This window comes from Mastigoproctus giganteus, chromosome 5 (genome assembly GCF_048544385.1).
Source record: "Mastigoproctus giganteus isolate SK-2022 chromosome 5, ASM4854438v1, whole genome shotgun sequence".
NCBI lineage: Eukaryota > Metazoa > Arthropoda > Arachnida > Uropygi > Thelyphonidae > Mastigoproctus > Mastigoproctus giganteus.
Window position 1 is genome coordinate 171554429 of NC_143579.1, and position 21484 is coordinate 171575912.

The 21484-nt window shown below is 37.9% G+C and overlaps 1 protein-coding gene across 1 annotated transcript in view; it reads right to left on the reverse strand.

Moving 5' to 3' along the window:
• Positions 1-8602: 8602 nt before the first annotated feature.
• The window catches only part of LOC150085844 (Na(+)/citrate cotransporter-like), a 104323-nt gene continuing 91441 nt past the window's right edge, over positions 8603-21484 (reverse strand). The window contains exons 8-13 of the mRNA XM_090373521.1: positions 19418-19498; positions 17263-17370; positions 14535-14715; positions 11216-11377; positions 10378-10515; positions 8603-8951 (exon numbers count right to left, since the gene is read on the reverse strand). Of these exons, the coding sequence (XP_090229647.1) occupies positions 8811-8951; positions 10378-10515; positions 11216-11377; positions 14535-14715; positions 17263-17370; positions 19418-19498 (811 nt within the window). The 3' untranslated portion in view covers positions 8603-8810. The remainder of the gene's footprint in view (positions 8952-10377; positions 10516-11215; positions 11378-14534; positions 14716-17262; positions 17371-19417; positions 19499-21484) is intronic.

Genomic DNA, 21484 nt, shown 5'->3' on the forward strand with positions numbered 1-21484 from the left:
CTGGTGGGGTGTTCGGGAGCCGCCGTAGTTAAAGTGAATCTGGACTGGCGTCATAATGGTCAAACAACGATCCGACGGCAAAACTGCAAAGGTCAGCGAAAGGTTGATGTTAGAGGTGAGCGCTGGGTCCGACGACTCGCACAGGCGAAGCGCTGTTGAACAGTTGACTACCCAATACAACATGGGCCAGCCCAGAACAATATCTGGCACAACCATGCATTGCACGCTCGCGCGTATGGGCTATACCAGCAGACGACTCCTACGGCATCCTCTCCTAACCAAGGTTCATCGGCGTTAAAGACTCGCCTGGTGCAAGGAGTATGCAAGTTGGACGTTAGAAGACTGGAAGGTGTGCTGGTCGGATGAGTCACGTTATTTACTTCACAACAACATGAGGCGCTTGATCCATTATGCATGGTATCAAAAGTGCAGGCCGGTGGAGGCGGTTGTATGGTATGAGGCATGTTTCACTGGCAGGAACGTGAACCCCTGGTGTATATGGAACAACTTATCAGTGGTCTCCGCTTTCGTCAACTGCTTGCTGATTGTGTACACCCCGCTATGTTACACTTAATCCCGAATGGCGAAGATGTCTTTCAAGATGACAATGCGCCGAGCCATCGGGCACTTGATGTGCAGGAATGGGTTGAGAAACACAGTTCTGACTTCCAGCATATCGATTGGTCTCCAAACTTCCCCCTCCCCCCTCTCCCCCCCGATATCAATCCCATAGGGTACTTGTGGGACACTATGGAAAGGCGTATCAAGCGTCTGGATATACCAATCACCTCCTTACTGGAACAAACTTTCATCTGTCGTTGTAGAAGTTGATAGCTTAATAGATTCAAGGCAGAACTTGACAAACATTTGGAGCGATGGGATGGGTGAAATAAGAGTTTTTTTTTTTTTTTTTGGGCTGGTGCTATATAAGCTTGCTTTCTTGCAGTGCCCTTGCTAATTCTAGCCGCATTACACACAGCTTGGTTGGCCATACCTCCCGAATGCTTCCGACATCTTGTTGAATCAATGCCACGTCGGATAGATGCTGTACTGAAGGTAAAAGGAGGACCTACGAGGTATTAGGTAGGTGGTCATAATTCAGTGTATACTATCATGTACAATACTGTCTAATGCTAGGAGTATAGTAAATAAATTTGATCAATTTGAAGGGCTAGACAAGACATTGAAGGCTGATATTGTTGGGATATCAGAGACGTTGTGTCACACAGATACAGTATAAGGAGCGCAGAATTGGAATTTACGGACTATGTGTACAGAAAGGTTAGGAAGGGAGGAGGGGTTATTCTGTTAATTAAGAAACACAGAAAATTTTAGGCCATCCAGTTTACATGGATAGACAGTGCAACGTTAATAATTTTGTTGTGACATAAGCATGGGAAATGAAAAATGAGAGTACGAGTATGTTATAGGCCTAATGACTCTGATGATTACAATGAACGACTGTCAGAGAAATAGCATGGGCCAGTAAATCAGAATGTCTTATAATGGGAATTTTAGCTTCAGAGATATGTACTGGAACTTGTGGGTTGTCACTCCCACAATAACAAGATTTTTTTGGATTTATTGGACGATTTTTTCTACACCAGCATGTTTGTGAGGCAACCAGAAAGTAATACTCTGAATTTGATTAACACCCGTGATTATTCATGCATTAAGTATCCGCAGATAAATGAACCACAGGTGGTAGTGACCCCTCCTTTTACCCCTCACTACCATGATGGGTCGAGGGAGGGGTCTTGGCTTTCGTAAAGTTGACTAGGCTGGTCTCAATTTTAAAGTACTATACAGTGGGACAAACTGATGACATTACCAACAGCAAATTCTAAATGGGAAGCAATCAAGGAATTAATCGTGGAATCTACTTGGTTTTTCATACCAACTGAGAAATGCTGTTCAGGGTTTAGGCACAAATGGATGTCGGATAAACTAATGACACTCGTGACAGAGAAGTGAATGCATGGGTTGCATATAAATTATCAGGCGACACAGAAGCCCATGGTATATATAAGCTAATCGGTAAAAAAAAAGTCACAAAGGAAGTTAGGCAGAGCGAAGGCCGATTACGAGAAATATTTGGCAAAGGATGCAAAAAAAAAAGCAGAAAAAATTTATTTACTTACGTAAACTCTAGAAGGAAGGGGATGAATCAGATTGGTTCACTTGATATCGGTGGGTCGACTGTTGATGATCCTGCTCAGGTAGCTGACAAACTGAATGAGTATTTTGCATCTACAGTCACGCATGAGGAGTTATTTAAGAAAGGAACCTGGGATATCAATTTATATTAAGGTATGCTTCAAATGAACTAAGCAAACCCTTAGCCATAATCATGAGACCATCCTTAGATTTAGGGAAGATCCGCACGGACTGGAGAAGTCCAAATGCATCCTCAATTCACGAAGGGGGATCAAAGGGCGACACTAGTAATTACAGATCTGTTAGTTTAACTTCTATTCCGGGGAAAGTAATGGAGTCACTAGTTAAAGATGAAATGTAAGATAATCTAGACAAGACTGCAGCTATAGTTTAGACACAGCGCGGGTTTGTTAAGGGGAATTCTCGCCTGATCAATTTGATTGTATACTACGATGGTGTCACAAAGGAATTGGATGCAAAAACTAATTTTGCATCTTGGATTTCAGAAAGCTTTTGATACTGTTGCGCATAGAAGGCTGCTGTAAAAATTGGAGCAGTATGGCATTAAGGGAAATTTGCTGCTACCGATAAAGGGATGGTTGAGCGGGAGACACAAAGAGTAGTAATCAATGTACACTGCTCGTTGTGGACTAATGTTATTAGTGGTATCCTCCAGGATTCGGTATTGGAACCATTGTTGTTTTCAATATTTATCAAAGATATTGATGAAGGTATAACAGGCTTAATGTTCAAGTTTGCAGATGTTACCAAGATTGCTAGTGTTGTCAATGACAGTAACAATGGTATGTTGCTGCAACAGATTCTAGAAATGTTGGGCAGATGGGCTGAGAGGTGGCAACTGAAGTTTAACATTGACAAATGCAAAGCACTGTATATGGGTAGCAATAACCCCAGTGTAACGTACCAACACTGTGATTCTACACTGAGGGTAGTGGAAAATGAAAAAGATCTGGACGTAATTGTGCCATCAGATATAAGTTTTCAGAACAGTGCAGAGAGGTTGCTAGAACAGTTCATGAGATCTTGGCACTGATATACAGGAACTTTGCTAGCAGATATAAGAGGTGATTATCCACTTTTATAAAGCAATGGTCAGGCCATACTTTGAGCACTGCATACAGGTCTGGAGACCTCATTTTAGGAAGGATATAGACCTGCTGGAACGAGTACAGGAAAGGCATCAAGAATTTTTCAGGGTAAAAAAGGGGTGCTCTTACCAAGAAAGGCTTAAGTTCTGCATATTACAGCATCTGGAGTCTATGCACCTGCAATGTTATCCGATTGAGATGTATAATTTTTTAAATGGTTTGAGTAAACTCAATGCTGATGAGATTCTGCCTCTTGCTCAGATTACTCATTTAATGGGGCATAAATTGAAATTGAAGAAAGACAATTGTGGGATAAATGTGCGAAAATTTGCCTTTAGCCAGCGAGTGGTTTATTGCTGGAACAAACTTCCATCTGTCGTTGTGGAAGTTGAAAGCTTAAATAAATTCAAGGAAACACTGGACAAACCCGATTGAGAGGTGAATGTGTAGTGGAGTGTTTTTTTTTTTTTTTTTTTTTTTTTTTTGCTGCATACGCTTGCTTTCTTGCATGATATGCCACTACTAATGCTACCAAATCCGTTTTTGCACCAGTACTGGCCTTATCTCAACAAGTGACTGATGAGTTGCTGTCGGCGTGCAATGCGACGCTGAAGGGCATCCCACACATGTTCAATCAGATTTAAGTTGGGTGATCGTGCTGGTCACGGCCACATTGTGCATGAAAAGAAAATCTGGCCAAACCACACCCTTAAAAAGTCGCACATGGGGTTCGAGGATCTGTTCTTGGTAACTCTGCACAATTACAGTACCTCCATGAAAATCCACATGAGAACACGCTTCCAAGTGTCCCTTTCTCTGATGTTGAAGGGATGGCACCGGATTCCTTGTTGTTCCCAATTGAAATAACATGTAGAATCTCTTTGTAGGCTAAAAAGGGACTCATCAGAGAACAGAACTGCACCCCATTTATCAGAGCTCCAAGTCACACGTTCATGGTACCAGTATGAGGTATATTTAGGGTCTAGCGGCTCCTGGGATTTCTCCCATCTCCGCGAATGTTCTATGTATCGGTGACAGTACCCTGTCAAAGCCAGAGATTTAGAAGTGTGTGGGTCATGAGTAGTGTTATATGTTGTGCCCATTGTTTATCCGGCTTATTGGCCGCCAGGCCCCTAATGGGACCAGACGTTGTCCATACCTCGCCACGTGGAGGCTAGCCGGGTGTTACCATTGAGTCAATTGTACTCTGGCTGGTCCTGCCACTTACTTTCCTGGGATTTTAGTGGCTAGGACCTAAAATAAAATTGGAACGACCGCGGTTGATTTTAAATCACTTACATTAAAGCACTAATATGGGGTTGACGCTGAAAGCCTGTTTCTGAAGTGCCTAAAAGGTTGGGCGAAATTTTTTGGTGTATTTAAATTTGGACGTGTAGGGCTATACGCTGTGCAAGAAAAAGTGCTGGGAGGGGAGAATGAAGGCTGGTGGGTGAAATAGGAAGAAGAGGGTCGATAGGGTAGGTGACCCCCAATTTTTCAGTGAGGCATGCCCATGCCCCACCAGAGGGAAGAAATGGTGTGGCAGGGAAGAGAGGGGCATCAAGCCGTCACCTCCCACCCCTGCCGGGTGTGGGAGTAAAAGAATTGCACTGCACAAGAGAGTGCAGAGCATAGAGCCAATATGGCTCCGTTGAGGCAGCAACTTGGAGTTCTCTATCTTCGTTGGTCTTCTCTGTCATTGGTAGCCATATTTTTCCTCAGCTATGAACACTGGTCAGGTCCATTGTTGGTCTGTTAGCTATGGCTGTGGTTCTCTTCATCATGGGAAGTTCCGCAGCTCCATGGGGTTATTCTTGCGATCGCTGGTTTTAGATGATTAGTAGTAAGCAGGTTCCTGGGCGAGGTTCTCCTTGAGTCCTCTCCACGCATGTTCTGTGTTTTTTTTTTTTTTTTTTATCTTCTTCTGTAGATGGCTATCAATGTTTTACGCCTACCAAATAGTTTTTGGGCATATTCCTTTAGCTCCCTGTATTCCTCAAGTGAGTCCAATAGATGTGATTCCAAGTTCTTGGGGAGGTAGTGTATTGCAGTGATCAGTCTGCACCTGAGGTCCTCATAATGGGTGCAATCATACATAATGTGCTCCCAGCACTCAAGCTCCCCACAGGCACATCTCGGATCCACCTCAATCCCCAGCGCTGCCAGCTTGGCTGTAAAGGCCCCGTGACCAGCCAATAAATAGGTGGTGTATAAGCCAGGTTGAAACCAAGTTGGGGGACTGGGGTACATCCTGTCGATGTTCGGAATGAATTTCCTGGCGATATTTCCCTTATTTGAGTTGGCCCAGCGCTCCTGCCAAACTTGCATCAGGTGTTTCGACGAGCCAGTTTCGACGAGCTCCGTAGTGGTTTGGGGTTAATGGAATTTATTTTACTTTTATACTTTGTTGCGGCCTACAGGATTTCCCCTATACGCCAAAAGGGTTAATGGGATACAGACCACTGGATTGTTTGACTAGAATCCACTTGAATTGGACCTTCTTAATATTGTTCATTTGGAAATGTTTTCGCCTGTAGCCGCAGCATCTTCAAGAGACAATTGATGACAGAACATAGTAGTGTTCCGTCTTGCTGTTAGAACCAGATAGTGGACTGTTCTGGTTCACGTAGCCCTCGGCCAGCTGTTCTTGTAATGGTTCACGACTCCCGAAACTGCTTCCGTAGTGGCATAGTATTTAGGTTCAAGCGCCATCGGTGGTTTCCCACATCTACGTGGTATGTACTCTGATGGAATGCATAACTACTGCAAAAGCCAGAAAAAGTGTCGTGTCTGGTTTATGTAGTATTGTGTTTTATTCTGTTATGTCTTTGGCTGCATGGCCTTACATTGCCGTCACCACCGCTGGGAAATAAGCCAGGCTGCCCATCATACGCTGGCTGGTCTGTACCAGGGTCACCTGAGCTTCTTAACAGAGACCAAAAATTAAAAAATAAATAAATAAAAAAATATAAAATGAAAAAAAAAATAAATAAATAAACAACAAGTCGTCCAACGGCCAGCCATTTCAAAGAATAATCTAAACGACGATTACTTGCATTCCTGATTATGCAGATATGGCTATCCCACTGAGAAAGCCAAAAAACGGGAGCGTGATGTGGTCGCAACCCATGTTTTTATAGGCATGAATAATTTACATAATGTGCGACTCTATAAAGTGGTAGGATCGATTTCTATTGAATACTCGAAATTTGCATGGCAGGATGCTTATATCAAATATTCTTATTTGTTATTATTATATCTTATTATATCAAATATCTTATTGTGAAACATTTTATTCTGTTAATTTTGTCGAGCAGTGTGCAAGAATAACGACTGGGAGCAAACCATTTTTTAACATCCTTTTTCATTGTAAATGTGGCATTGGTTATACTGTATAAAGCCGTACAGTTCCTGTATGGTCACTGTCCCATCCTATCAGTTCCAGTAACGAATCTTTATGCTTTATCTGAACTTCAGTATTTGTTGCGTCATTTACAAAATATCTTGTATATTATGCACTGAGATTATTACATTTCAATAAACAATTTATGAAAACTCATACGTCGTAAAAGAATATTTCATTTGACTTTGTTTCAAACCATATATCTTGTCCCCCCCCCTCACTTCAGAATTAATTTAAGAGGAACAGTTTGGGTGAATGATGACGACAGTTGGAAATGTCGCATTGATTGGTTTCAAAAATGCTACCACTTGTAGGGAACCAGAACGATACCAATTATGTTATTTAATAGGATGTATGAAGATGAGTTTTAATATTAATATTTTTGCTCTCCCATACTTTTCTGAAAAACCTTGTTTCGTCAGCAAGTCAAGAGATAAACGATTCCTCCAAGATAAAAAGTAGATGAAAGGTATCAGGGAATGTGACACTCGACCACGATGGCAGATTACTGCTAGTCTTTGAAAAAGCATAGTAAGAGAAAATTAGAAAAGAAAAAAAAAAAGAGAAAATCTAGCATAGTAAGAGAAAATTACCCATCTATCACCCATCTTAAATTTGAAGAGATTTCTTTGAATTTAGTCGAAGAAATCTCTTGAATCTGCATAACCGTTAATCTTTGATATATTTTCTTCACCGAGTTTTATTCTGCGAAAAAATATATCAAAAAATTTTTGTGCGATTTTATTACAAAAAAAAAAAAAAGCACAAAAATTTTATTTGGAAAAAATAAATACAATTATGAAGTTTTCTTTTTCTAAATTTTTGGAAAATTCTTATTTAATACAAACCAAAGTCGATGTCAGCTTTATAATCAGAATTGAAGAGGTCACAAAAAATAGAAATCCCATTGTACTAGTTTCAGTTTTCAGCCAGTGCTATTAGCATTCACTTTCAGCTTATACCGAAAACAGCCACTACACAAAACATGAATATTTAATAGCCCCCTGTATTTATTCATGATTCTGAAAATACATTATGTACAAATGGTATTTTTGGTGATGTTAACAATAACATGCCGCGGACTCATTTCATAACAATCTTCTAAATAATATCGATGTAAATATACCATAGTTTACCCATAAGTTTAACTACATACGTAGTGTAATGGAATCATTTAGATTTTATCTCATAGTGTGGCTACCTTCACAACGAGATACCAGGTATTGCACTACTTCAAATAAATAGTAGAGAAGACTACTGTTATTTATTCTCAGTGGGCACCACCATCCAGACGCGTTTCAGAGCTTGTTAATTAACTTCGCAACCGTGAGGGCATGTCTGCATTATCAGGGTACCTGCCCGCCCACTGATGAGTGAGCCAACAAGCTCCGAAACGCGTCTGGGTGGTTGTGGTGAACACTGAGAATAAAACACAGTAATAGTCTCCTCTACTAGAGAAGCGTTATTTATTCGAAGTAGTGCAATACCTGGTATCTCGTTGTGAAGTAGCCACAATATGAGACAAAATCAAACGATGTCGTTACACTACTTATGTAGTTAAACTTATGGGAAAGTATGGTGTATTTACACCGATATTATATAGTTAATTTCTATCCATAACATTATGCCTTGTGCATTTAGTCTTCAACATAACAATCTTCGTATAAACATAAATGCCTTTAATTACAGTTAGATAAACCACATCGTTCTAAAATTCACATTAAAAACAACCATGAAACGGTAAAAAATTTTAATCAAGTGGACCTCAACGTTTATGCTTGAAAGGACTCAAATTCCTGTGACACCTTGTTAGGCACAAAATGCCTTTCAATTTTTTCACGAGATAAAGAAACGGAACGGATAAAATACATTTTGAAAGGCACTTTTTTTACGTTGTTTGTAAAAGGCAAATACGATGAGGACATATCGCGGCATTCTTCATGCAGCACTAGATGAACTGTAGTTCTATTTTTGGTTCTCTAATTAATTTAAGTTCCAGTATATAAAATTCGTTATCCTGTCACGCCTTAAACCATCCAAAAGTGTGCTAAAGTCACCATGCTCCATTACTGGCTTACACATTGCCGCTTCACTTATAGAAGCAATGAGTTTCTTTTTGAACAATATTCAAACAAACGAAACTATGTGGTCACATTTCGCACTACAGTTATGTTGGCCCATTCTGGAAAAGTTTTGAAATCGAATACCACATTTCCCAGAGTGTTTATTAAAAGGATCTCCATTCCACAACAGAGGACGTTCATAAAGATTCCTGGCAGTACCTATAAATAAAAGAAAATGAATAAAACTTCAAATAAAATGAATAAAACTTCAAAGAAACATAATTCAAGTAAAAGACAATTACTGCAACAACAACTTTAGACTATTCTGAACCATAAAGGATACTTCTCTCTCTCCAGTCACAAAGGTATTTGAGGGGAGGGAGAGAAGTAATTGAAAGGATGGGTTCATTCATGGTAGGATTTATCGAGACAGTGGCGCAGTTGCTCCAGGGACCAGCAAGATTTATTTTAGAGCATCTAAAAATATGTGCATCAGGGCCCCAGAGTACCTAAATGACGCATTCCCGTCATTATTACCTCCCGACCATCCTCTGAGTTAGATAATAAGAGTATTTTGCTTGAAAGAGAAAGGCTATGTGGTTATTCGATGTACGATTAAGATGAAGGAACGCTATTTACAACGCCTTAATATTAACCTTTTTTTTTTTTTGTAAACGTTTAAGAAGGGAATATAAAACTAACCGCTATACTATTAGTACTAACAATACACAAGGCAGCATTTCAAGATTCTTCTAAATCTCAATTATTTTCCTATTTAGAACTGATGACGAGATTCAGCAGAATCTTGAAATTTTGGCAAATGTGGTGTAAGTACTAATAATGTTGCTTTATAACCGTTTACAATAAAATTATAGCAGGAGGTAAAATAACTTTGGTTCATCATAATTCATCCGTAACGGCATTAAAGTAGCTCCTTTCGTTAAATAAATTTTCTTATAGAGAGGATACGAAAACATTGTATTTAGCAATCATGTAGACCTGAATCACAATTAACTCCAACGTGCGTACACATGTACTTTCGCGTTTGACCACTCAGCTGCTGCCACTATTGGAGTATACGTGTGTGTGTGTGTGAGAGAGAGAGAGAGAGATCATAAAACATGTCCATTATTAAGCAGTACATCTTTATTGTTCTTCGAAATCACTTCTGTCGTTTGGCAGAATAGCTGCATATCGTAGATTGATTTGGCCCATCATGGCCTACGTTGCCAAATGCACCATAAAAAAAATAAAAACCAACAGCATATACCTCAATAATTTGCATTCTTAGCCAGTCCGGACACAATACTTTGGGCACCACTGGCAGAGTATCAAACGATCTGATTTTTAGACCACACTAGTGACAGGCTAGAATGCGAATCATAAACAAAGAAAGAAACTGAACCTCTTATGGCGAGTAAGGCGGGGTACTGGTTTTTATTACCTGAAAAGAGGATCACCGAGAGATCCTCTTTTCAGGTAATAAAAGGCTGAGGAAAAATTGCTCAGTAATCAAAATTACGAGTATTAAGTGTTCCTATTATCGCATTACCTTTTTAAAAAATTAGAAGATCAAGCTTTAATAACAAAATTGGATCTGATAGCCTCTACACACGCATGCGCAAATATTGTGTAAAGCACTTACCATGTTCATTGTAGACATTGATGAAGCATCGAAGACTATAGCATTTGGAGGAGTGGCGACAGGAAGCATAAAGGCAAAAGAACAGGCTATGGTCACTGGAAGCATGAGGTATAATGGATTTACCTGAAGAACCACCGCCTAAAGTATAAGATATTATTATAACAAGCAATGCATTTGTTTTAAGGGTTTAAAATAAGATAAATATGAAAAATTAAAAAGTTTTATATAAAATACCACTCCCCAGAGACCAAAGACGTTTACTTAATCCGACATTGTTCAGTAATAACGTTATTACTAAAATTAATGTAATTAATCATCTTACGAAAGTAAACTTTGAAACAGTTTCTGATGTTTACTTTATTTGAAATTAATATTAATTTTTCGGCTAAATACAATAGGTAAACGAACATTTTTGTACCAGAATTTGTAACCTGTAATACGTTTATATTCGTCTGTAAACCTCTCCAGATTATTGTGTGAGGTATTGCCTATTATTTGTTGTTTAATAGCAATGAAAAAGTTCAAGGGTGTACTGACACATAACGGCATTGGAAATTATTTATTCACCATAATAAACTAAAAACGTTCTCACAATATTATAATGATGTTGCTTTGACAATATTATAAAAAAAAATAAAACACAACACAACACGAAATAGGAACAATGGCCTAAATTAATCAGGGACATTATATGGGGGAGTTAACCGAGGACCGAGAATAGAATTAAAGTAAACTGAACTGAACCAAAATTTGTTTCCTTCTCTTGGACGCGCACGTACATAATTCTGATAATGACACCCTAAGAATAAAACAGACGGTGAAAAAAACTTCAACCTACCAACTGACCCACAACTGGTAAAACAATGTTTGCTGTGGCCACGTTGCTGGTGAATTCCGTGAGAACTGCCGTCATGAGACACAAAATGGCCCCCACCATTACTGGAGAGCTGATGTTAAGTCCTGCTAATCGATCACTCGCCCATAGTGTCAGCCCGGATGCCTAGAAAAATATTGAAGAATTCATAATTTGTAAAATCGAACTAATGGCAATTGTGTGATTGAGAATGTTTATTAGTACACTAATGAAATACAGTTAAATTGTTACCATTTAAATTTGCTTGCATAACACAGAAGTAGAAAGCTGAGACTTCAGTGTAGTTAGTTTAGGAACTGTTTAGAAATTAATGTAAGACTACACAGATTAAGTAAAAAATTGCACAGTGCAAATTTATTTTTTAGGACTGTATTTAATCGACTTTGCAAAGATTGAAACAATTAAATACAGGCCCACAGTTTCTACTTTATATAGTATTATTTATTCAGGGAATATTATTTACTGATTTTCAAGTCAGCCAAATCAATCGATTTTCATATCAGTCAAAGAATCACCATAAAAAAAAAATAAAGTATTTTATAAAATTCCAGTGCGCAAATTAATTTGTCTAAACCTTTGACTAATATTTTGTTGTTGTTGTTGCAACTAAACAGCTTTTAAACAGCCTGAACAGCTTTATGGCTGTTCGAGAATAAGAAAAGGATCACAAGAGTAATTTCCAGTTGACTTGCAGGCTGTTCAACTAAGATCTTTAGGGTGGTAAAGAACTACTTCACACACTGTACAGTGACTGTTAAGTCGTTGACTGGTTCCATTGTACGAGAGGTGACCAGGGATTGCCCACAAGGATTGGTTTTTTTTTGGACCACTAATATGGAACCTAGTTTTGGAGGACTGGTTGCATAGGGACTTCGAGCATAGAGAGGTTGTGGCCTGTGCAGATGACATTGTGCTGCTTATTGAAGGAAATTCACAGAAGGAACTAGAAACCAGGTCACAGCGGGTTTTGCTTGAACTTAATAACTGGTGTAGGTTGCATAAACTGACTGTATCAAGAACCAAAAAACGGACACTTGTCTTCAAGGGCTATTTTTCGGGTATAAAACCCCAGTTGTGAGAATGAATGGGTCGAGCTTAAAATCGGCAAGGCAATTAAAATATCTGTCAGGGCGAGGAAATTTATTGGGATGATTACTCGAATCACTAGGGTTGATTGGGAATAAAAGATAAAAGGTAAAGATAAATAAAACTTGCTATATGAATGTGTATTTATCCACATGGTAAACGTATAGTGCACCAATTTTGGTTTGAGCGTGCAAGTGGAAAAGTATTTATTGGAAAGCTCAGTTCCATTCAAAGAGTAATGCTCCTTAGGATGTACATGACATGCAGAATTGTGTCGACCCCAGCTTTTCAGGTTGTGAATGGAAAATTGCCTATCGATCATTGTATTGTGCATCTGCGTACTCCGTCTTTTCTGAATATAGAGGTGGACATCTTGGCAGATCCCAAGAAGAAAAAGGCGAGAATCCGGAACGCTCTGGAAAACGTCTGGCAGGAGAGTTGGCATGTTTGTGATAAGTCGGATTACTCAATTTTTTCTCAGATATAAGAAATGCAGCCTCGATAAAGTTTAAAGTGGTTTGCATCAAACTTACAAGCTATGTTCTTATTGACTGGTCATGGTTCGATTAATGCAAAGTTGCACGATTTAAGACACACTGAAAGATCTAGTGACATTGTGGCGAAAGGGAATCATGGGAACATTATGTACAATTGTGAGGAGTACAGCGATCTACGAATTAAATTAGTATCTCGGATGAGTAATCTCAATCTTATGGCAGAAGGAGGTAATACGATTCTACTTGATAAACAGGAGAACTTCTTGGCTTTTCAGGTCTTTGCAATTGCTATATTTGTAAGGCGGAGAGCTCTTCTGCATCTGGAAGCATTGTATTGGTAATGCTGTATGGTGTAGTGCCGGATTACCTAAAGTTCTGTGGAATCGTTCTGAAAGGCTTTACTTTGGTGGAGGCATGAGTCTGCTTTATCCACTGCAACTCCAGCTCCTTGTGCTGCCATTTCTGTCCTCTGCAGCTTCTTGTGCTGCTGACTTTCCAACAGACTGAACAGATGTAGCTCTTTGCGATGAAGTTTAGACTGTCTGATATTTATATTTATTTTTAATGTAATTTTATTATTCTCAATTTTTTCATATTTATCTGTTTTGGTCGTGGCTGTTTTTCCCTTCCTGTACTTGGGCAAACAGGAGAGGCAGTATATTAGAGTACTGCTAAATTATGTAAAACTGATAACGAGGTTGCCATAGGTTGGCTGGAACCGCTTTAATTAATAAATAAAAAATATATTTCCAATCAAATATCATATACGCAGTATATCCCAAGACATAAACGCTTAATTTTCAATTGAATTTTCAGCCTTTTATTATTATTTACTTATTTGTCAAAATAGAGTGAAATAAACGCATCAACCACCTGGTAATAGTATGGTATTACAGAAGATAATAACAATAATCATTAAACATTGCACAGAACGAAAATAAGAGGACGTAACGCAGCAAAAGAAACTGTAAATTAATGACTTAGCACGCAGCGTAAATCAGAATGCAGGCCGGTAACATAGATACAGTACAGTTAAAAAAAAAAAAAAAGTTGCCGAGAGAAGGGGTAGGATATGCTTACTGCTTGGTAATTTTGCTGAATGAACAATTGCTCTAACCATGAAGAATTATCCGTACTGGAATGCGACCAAAACGCAAAAAAATAGTAGAATGCACGTACATATATAGCTTGGAATACACGTACGCACATAGTTCAGAACGTAACTAAGGCCACAAGGAAATTTCTTTTATTACGGAGATCATCAACAGTATATACGAAATTTTCGACAAACAAAAAAATTACTGCATTCCACCATTTGACAGATGATAAACATTGCTGAATGCGTTTCATTTTTATTATTCATATTTTATTAGTTTTATATATTTTTATTTAATAATTAAACTGTAATGAAATTCAGTATAAATATCAATAAACAAATTGAATGGAAAAAGGAATTTTAATACTCCCTTAATTTAAATCTTTCGATTTCCAGTCAATTGAAGACTTTCTACACTATTCCGATCCCCTTCTACTACATATCATTTAACCATAAAGTAAAGGTTTCTTTATGAGAATCAAAATTTTGAAATAATTTATCCAAATAAGCTTTTTGTTTTTCATGTGTAGTTACTATTTAAATAATAATAATCACGTTCAATAAAGAAATTAGGGAAAGATTCGAAAAATACTTTATTGACTACCTTAGATCCTTCAGCCAAAGAAAATCCTCCTCCAAGAAGGAGAATAATACCCCAGGGCAGCTTACGTTGTGCCGTTTTCCAGTCTAGAAGAGGTGGACTTCTACCAATTCTCCATGGTTCTGCTGGTATCATAAATAACAGTATGGGTATTCCAATTGCAGCTGTGGCATCCTTGATCTTTCTATAATCAAATACAAAAGGAAACGTCACTGAAATACGTATAGATTATAGTAAAATATTTATCTTTTATACTTCTCAGAACAGTCACGAATAACAAGTGGTCCATTAACTATGCCTTGATATATCGGCTGTCATAAAAAGTTACAATGAAGTTAAACTCCACTTGCTTCTCAATGGGTGCACCGGATATAAAAGGCAGCAAAACAGAAATAGAGTTTAATGACATCGATAGTAACAACAAGATTTACGTTTCTAATCAAGTTATGAATTACAATGCGTTTTTTTTTTTTTTTTTTGTACAGAATTTCAGTATTATTACCCTTCTAACTGATAATGCATATGGAAATACCGTTCCTGTTCGTCATACTCATTGTCACGTACGCGTTAACTGCCCTCGACCAGCGCCACGTAGATATAAAAAGGCTTAACTGGTTTGTGACTTCAACAGCTGTAGGCCATACGACGAAGAGATTTTGGTTTATTTAATTTTATAAATACGATATCGAAGAAAAAATATTCGATATTGTTAAAATTATTTTTGAATCATTTATTAAGTGTGTTACGCTATGGCGATGAAAATACGTCGATAATGGCGGTAAAAATGTTAATACATTAATGTTTATAAATGAACATGCTTAGAAATACTTCGACAATGGTTTTTTTTTTTTTTTTTTTTTAATTATTCTTTCTATGACGAATTATTTGCTATTTCAGTTCGAGGTATAAAATCTTTTCCCAGTTAGCAAAATGATAGCAAGATCGAAAAGAGGTCTAGTTTTAAAAGAAACAAAAAAATTTTCTTGAACGTTAATTATTACAGACATAGATGCATTATTATATACGTGATTTATGAAGCTAAAAATAATCCTTTACCACTTGCTTTTTAATCTGATGACACACACAAGGAAGATAAATTTGATACAACAGGTGAGTACTAATTTGCCAGTAATCACTCTTGAGTTCCATGTAAAGATGTTTAATTTGAGTTGGATTGACATCCAATCGATTGCGTAGTAGTTTCTTTACTTGTAAAATTTAAACATCCACTAGATGTTTATAAATAAATATAATCTTTATTTTATCCTCCCCTACAGACTTTTTGGGAGGGTTATCTAAGGAACAACTGTGTGTTGTTGTAAACCTAGGACAATAGACAAGCTAATAAAAATTGGTACTATTTTGAGCATTAGTCACACTAAGCTTTAATTATAATATTAAAATACATCATGCATCCAACTGGGTTTGTTGTTTGGTCGTTATAAAGTGTCAGAGTACTCGTAGGCAATTGTGCACGCACACACACACACACACACACACACACAGTAATTTTGGTGAATGCGTTACATATGGAAATCAAGAATGGTACTGCGTGGTCATTAGATAAACTAGATAAACATAGCGCGTGACCACGCTTAAACGTGGCTTGTTTTACCACAGAAAAACAAGCTTCTGTTACTTATTACCATGTAACCTGCATCTCCATCTCCCATTTCTGAATAAATATCGTTAGGATATTTAACGATATTTATTTGCTGACGATATTTATTTGCTGAATAAATATCGTTAGGAGGAAAATTATTTTAATGTATAGAAAGAGAGAGAGATATTGACTCAGCATCAAGTCCGAGTACGGAAAAGGCCTGAACTCGAATTCCGTTACGATAGAAGTTCCTCCAACAGGAGGAACCTCTATCAACTTTTCTCACAAACTGTTCGAATTAGTCGGTCTCCAGTTGCACAACAATATCTCCGGAACCCAGATTTTTGCGTCTAGCAAACCCAAAAAGAATATTTTGAATACTGTGTTATTTGATACCCATTCTTCTCGTCAGCAACAAAATGTGTTGATGCTTGTAAAATGGGTGAGAAAAAGCTCGGCAGCACTTCAATTCTTTATTGAAATACTGTTCGGTTAAAAAATAATCGATTGGTTTTGAAGAATCTGAAGGGTCGTGTAGCTACAACCCACGTTAACACAAAGGATCCAGAAATTTTATTTGGGAAAAGAGGGGGCTCGTATATAACACACCAATAGATTATACAAGCATCAACACAATGTTCTTGGGGGCTTTATGTAAGTTTTTGAGAAAAAGTTTACAGTTTACTAGTACAAACATTAATTCTGTGTATTATGCCGATTGCAAATATTTACTGTACGTCATAATTTTATTATATTATTTATGGCCGTAACTGACCAACTCGGCAACGAGGTGAAAAAACAGCCCATAAAATTCCTACCATTTCGTCGTCGAGTTAGTCAGTCACGGAGTTTAAGCTGACAGCGCCTTGGCATTTTTCCTAGTTTCAACAATATCATGAAGTATATAATTTTAAGTGAAGATACCACTCCTTACGAATATGCGCATTCCCTGTTGATTCATTGTATTAAGCAACGTTCTCATAATTAAACATGGAATGAGTGAAAACATAAGTGAGGGTAAAAATAGAATTTTCAGTCTCCTATTTCTCCATTCATTATACTTAAATTTTAAAATAAGTTTGCATTTGAGAAGAAAATATAAAAATAACAACAAAAAAAACAACTTACATATCCTTCGAGAAGTAAGCACCCCAGCCAGTAATAAATTGGGGCTCACGGAACAGCCACAAACAGACCAGAATGATGAACAGAAGAAGTGTGCAGGTTTCGTGGAATCTGTGGGAAGATTATGAAGGAATTAGAAAACAAGGATGGGTTATGTTATGTTATGTTATTAAGTGGGCTCCTCTTACAAGCACTCGGCTTATAAAAATATAGGCTGTATTTGATGCTGTGAATGTCCCTTCTCTTTTGTAACTTTTAAAATCATACTATAACATCAAGGGAGACATGCTATGCTTTCTATCTGCTCTCCTTAGCAAGAGGCAGTTGCAACTTGACACTGGAGGAAGATGCTATTGGAGGGCTGTTACCGCTGGAGTACCACAGGACGGGGAGGTATCTGCTCTGAATTGTTGTTCACAGCAATTATTGCCCCACTGGTGTGGAATAACCAAAAAAATCGTCTCCTGCGCAGATGACCTTAAGATTCTTACCCCAATCGGACCCAGTCCTAACTTATCACGACTACCACATTAATAATAGTCTTTTTGAAATCACATCCTTTCTACAGCACTTTGGTCTGCCGATCAATCCCGGGAAGACCAAGATAATGATATTCTCTCTGAAGACCAATCCTTCTATGATTACTCCCACTTTTGGAAACACCCAAATCCCTGTTGCTACCTCACATTCTGACTTAGGTGTAATCATTGACCATACACTCCGTTTAAATACGCAGCTAGATAAACTCGCCTCACGGCTGTCTTCGTTGGATAATAAAACAAAATCTGTTGCACATTAATGATCCCAAAATAATCAGGAAATACATGAGAACGGTTATCTACCCACCTGTACGCATCTGAAGTCTGGGTCTCAGCCACCCAAACGACAAAAAAGCCTCTCATCGCATCTGAATATTGGCTACTCAAATGGGCCAATTGAAAAATCAATCTGCTGCCACAAACTAGAACAACAGCATTAGTAAATACAATGGGGATTCCCCGTCTCTCCGAGCTTATTAATTCCCGCAGGTTGGTCATCACAGTGAAAATGGTTGCGGGGCTTATCTCCGAACCATACATTTGGGATACATGCTGGAGAATCCCTATCTCTGCCTTACGGACTGCTTCTAGACTAGACGCCCGGAATTCGAGACTCTTCCTGACAGATCTATTCCTTCCTTTTCAGATGCTCTCCAAGGTATACAAACTTTATGCTGATCTCAACAAATTCGCATGTGATAAGAAATATAGAAAGAAGGTGCTTTCCATACAATGATATCAGTTGGACTAAGTTTTTTTTTTTTCACTTCACTTTGTATGTCTTGGCATCGTTAACCTCTGGCCTGCGTGCCGTGACGGTCGGTTGCAACATTAAATTCTCTGTAACCATCTTTTTCTTTTCTTAAGTTGCAATAAAGATTTGCCTGCATCATTTGGAAATGTTAAAGAATTCTAACAATACAGTACTCTGCAACCGCATATACTGTGGGACGAAAACAGGTACTACGACTGGCACAGCACTCTTCAGCAAAATGATACAGTTCTTGTGCTTATAAACCTTTACTGTACCGCAAAGTACAGTGCCAAATGAGTTCCGTGTGTTCCTTGAGCGTGGTTAATCAAGTCGAGAAATCGCGGTGTTTAGCACACGTTGCTGCTTCAACCTTCACAATTTTACCATTCTGTGGTTGAGCGTTCTGGCGAGTATGAGAAATCGGCATATTGTATACACGTAAATAAAATAAGTATGTTATTATACAATATACGTTTTAGCCGGAAACTACGATTTAGTGTCTGTGTGTACCGAAATGGCAAAGTCGAAGCAGGTGAAAACTTATAAAATGCAAACTGTTTCAAAAGTAATAAGGGTGGAATAGCTTGCACATGCAATGTTTTTATAACTTGGGGGAAAATATCCGAAATCGTAAATATATAATATTTAACATAAAAGTGAACGTGATTAGATGTTTCGCAACTTGCTGTTGCACAAGGTTTTTCACAAGGTTTGCAAGTATCCGAACCGATCGTGTTATTAGGAACAGTTGACGATGCCGATATCGTAATAAGCCGCAAACAGATGTAAAAGCATTTGAAATCCTATCATGGGCTATAACTAAAAAAAGAAAAAAAAAGAGAGAAAAGAAAATATCCCTACTCACGATATGCTTCCCAGTTCTTCATATTTCTTCGTGATTATATCCCGGAAAGTTTTTCGGAAATTCTTGTCCACGGATACAGATCTAAAATAATAAAAAAAAAAAAACTATTATATGAAATGTAGTTATTAATTGCTGCTGAACTGGAATGAGCGTATGGTTAAGAACTTCCATTTTACCACCATTTAGTGTTATGTAATTATACAAAATTAAAAACCTTAATTCAACGAATATTTTCTTCTTCCAACTAAAATCTTATTATAAAATAAACATAAGTAATGAAATTCAGGTTTTGACTATTTTAAATGTTTTTTCAAGCAATGAAGCTTCCACTCATAGACATCTCTCACAGATGAAAAAACGAACACTCTAGAACGGGTGTAGGACAAAACCCCTGGAACAAATAATAATACAATATTTTTAAACCATAATATTTATTCTTATTATTTGTAGTTTATGAACACTTCTCTGAGATGTAAAATATTACATTCATTATAATTATTATTATGATATAATAATTATAATGGAAAGCAAGATTCCAACTCTTGCATAGGTTGTCGGTGCGATCTTCCTCATCAATGGTTGCCTGATGGACATTCCATAAACTGTGGTAGAAACAGGGGAGGAATCATTCTCATGCGTACTGGAGGAAGCATTCCGCCAGGAAGAGCTGGTGGCTGGATGCGACGACAAGTGCTGAACATATAGGTGCTATTGAAATAGTCCATTAGGCCTTCCAGTCCTTCAACATCAGGTGTATTCTCCATCAGATAATTCATCCCATTGGCCGCTTCGTCTATAGGTAGAAAAGCCAGTCTATCCAACATTCCACAAAAATGTTTCACTCGATCATCACTCCTGTATGCAGCAGTCATCGGTCCTAAACTTTCCACCTTTCTCTATGTACTTTGGGTCAGATGGTAAAAACAGCCACGAGATGACACATGTGGTCCCAGGACTGTAGAAATAGCATTGATCATTTCACGTCCAAAATCGGTCATCACAGTGGTGGGATCTGGATTGAATCCCAGATGATCACATTTATCCAACCTTGCCGGAGAAGTCCTACATAGGTTGATTGAGACTTTGCAGACAGAAAGGTGTATACACATGTTACAACAGATAGCCCAAGAGGAGCTCGGATGATGTTTAATTGCTGGAACAGTCTTGGAGCTGTTGCAAAAGTCCTATCCATAAACCATGTGGTACTACGGGCCAAAATGTTCAAGTACCTAGTTGGTTGCAAACATTATAATTCTCTCTCTCTCTCTCTCTCTCTCTCTCTCTCTATCGAATAAGCTCGTAATAAATGAGAAAAACGTCATAAATGAAGAAATTCCGGTATTCTGGAGCCACTGATATACTCCAATTATGGTAGGGATGTTGGATTCTTTGGCAATGCTCCTTTCTGTGGACGTCGAATAGTTTCAAGGGGTCAATAGTCCAATGGCACAACGGACTTCAAATGGTTGTTGATATATGGCGTCTGCAACAATATGCGCAGGTCTGAGCCTATTAAAGCAACCAAAGTAATCAATCCTGTTACTTTTATTGCTTTAACCTTTGTTAGGATCTGGGTGCATTCTTCTGAGAACATACCCAACGTATTCGTGTACTGTGTGAGCTGTTCTTGGTGTATAAGAAGCCTTCTGCACACAGTTTAGAACCTCCTTTATTGTTCTTGATGATCTCCATAGTGGTTGAAGATGGGCCGATTTTTCGGGTCACTCAGAGAGTAATGACAAAGCTCACAACATTAAATCTCGAAATCAGGAATTTATTCCTTAAAATATTAACGATTAAGATTCAAGATTAATTGCACATGAAATACTATATACCTAACCTAAATATGTATAGTAGACACAGTACATATAAAATTTAAATTAAAAGTCTGAAAACAGAAAAAAAAAAATATATATTTTTTTAATAACTAAGTACTGAAAAAAAAAAATGGAACAACCATGAAGGCTGGCTATGGGCCGCAAGAATCCTTACCTTTAATTATGTATTTTTCAAAATAGGATATGTAATTTTTGTTGATTAACATTTATAGTTTTTCACACTTAAATT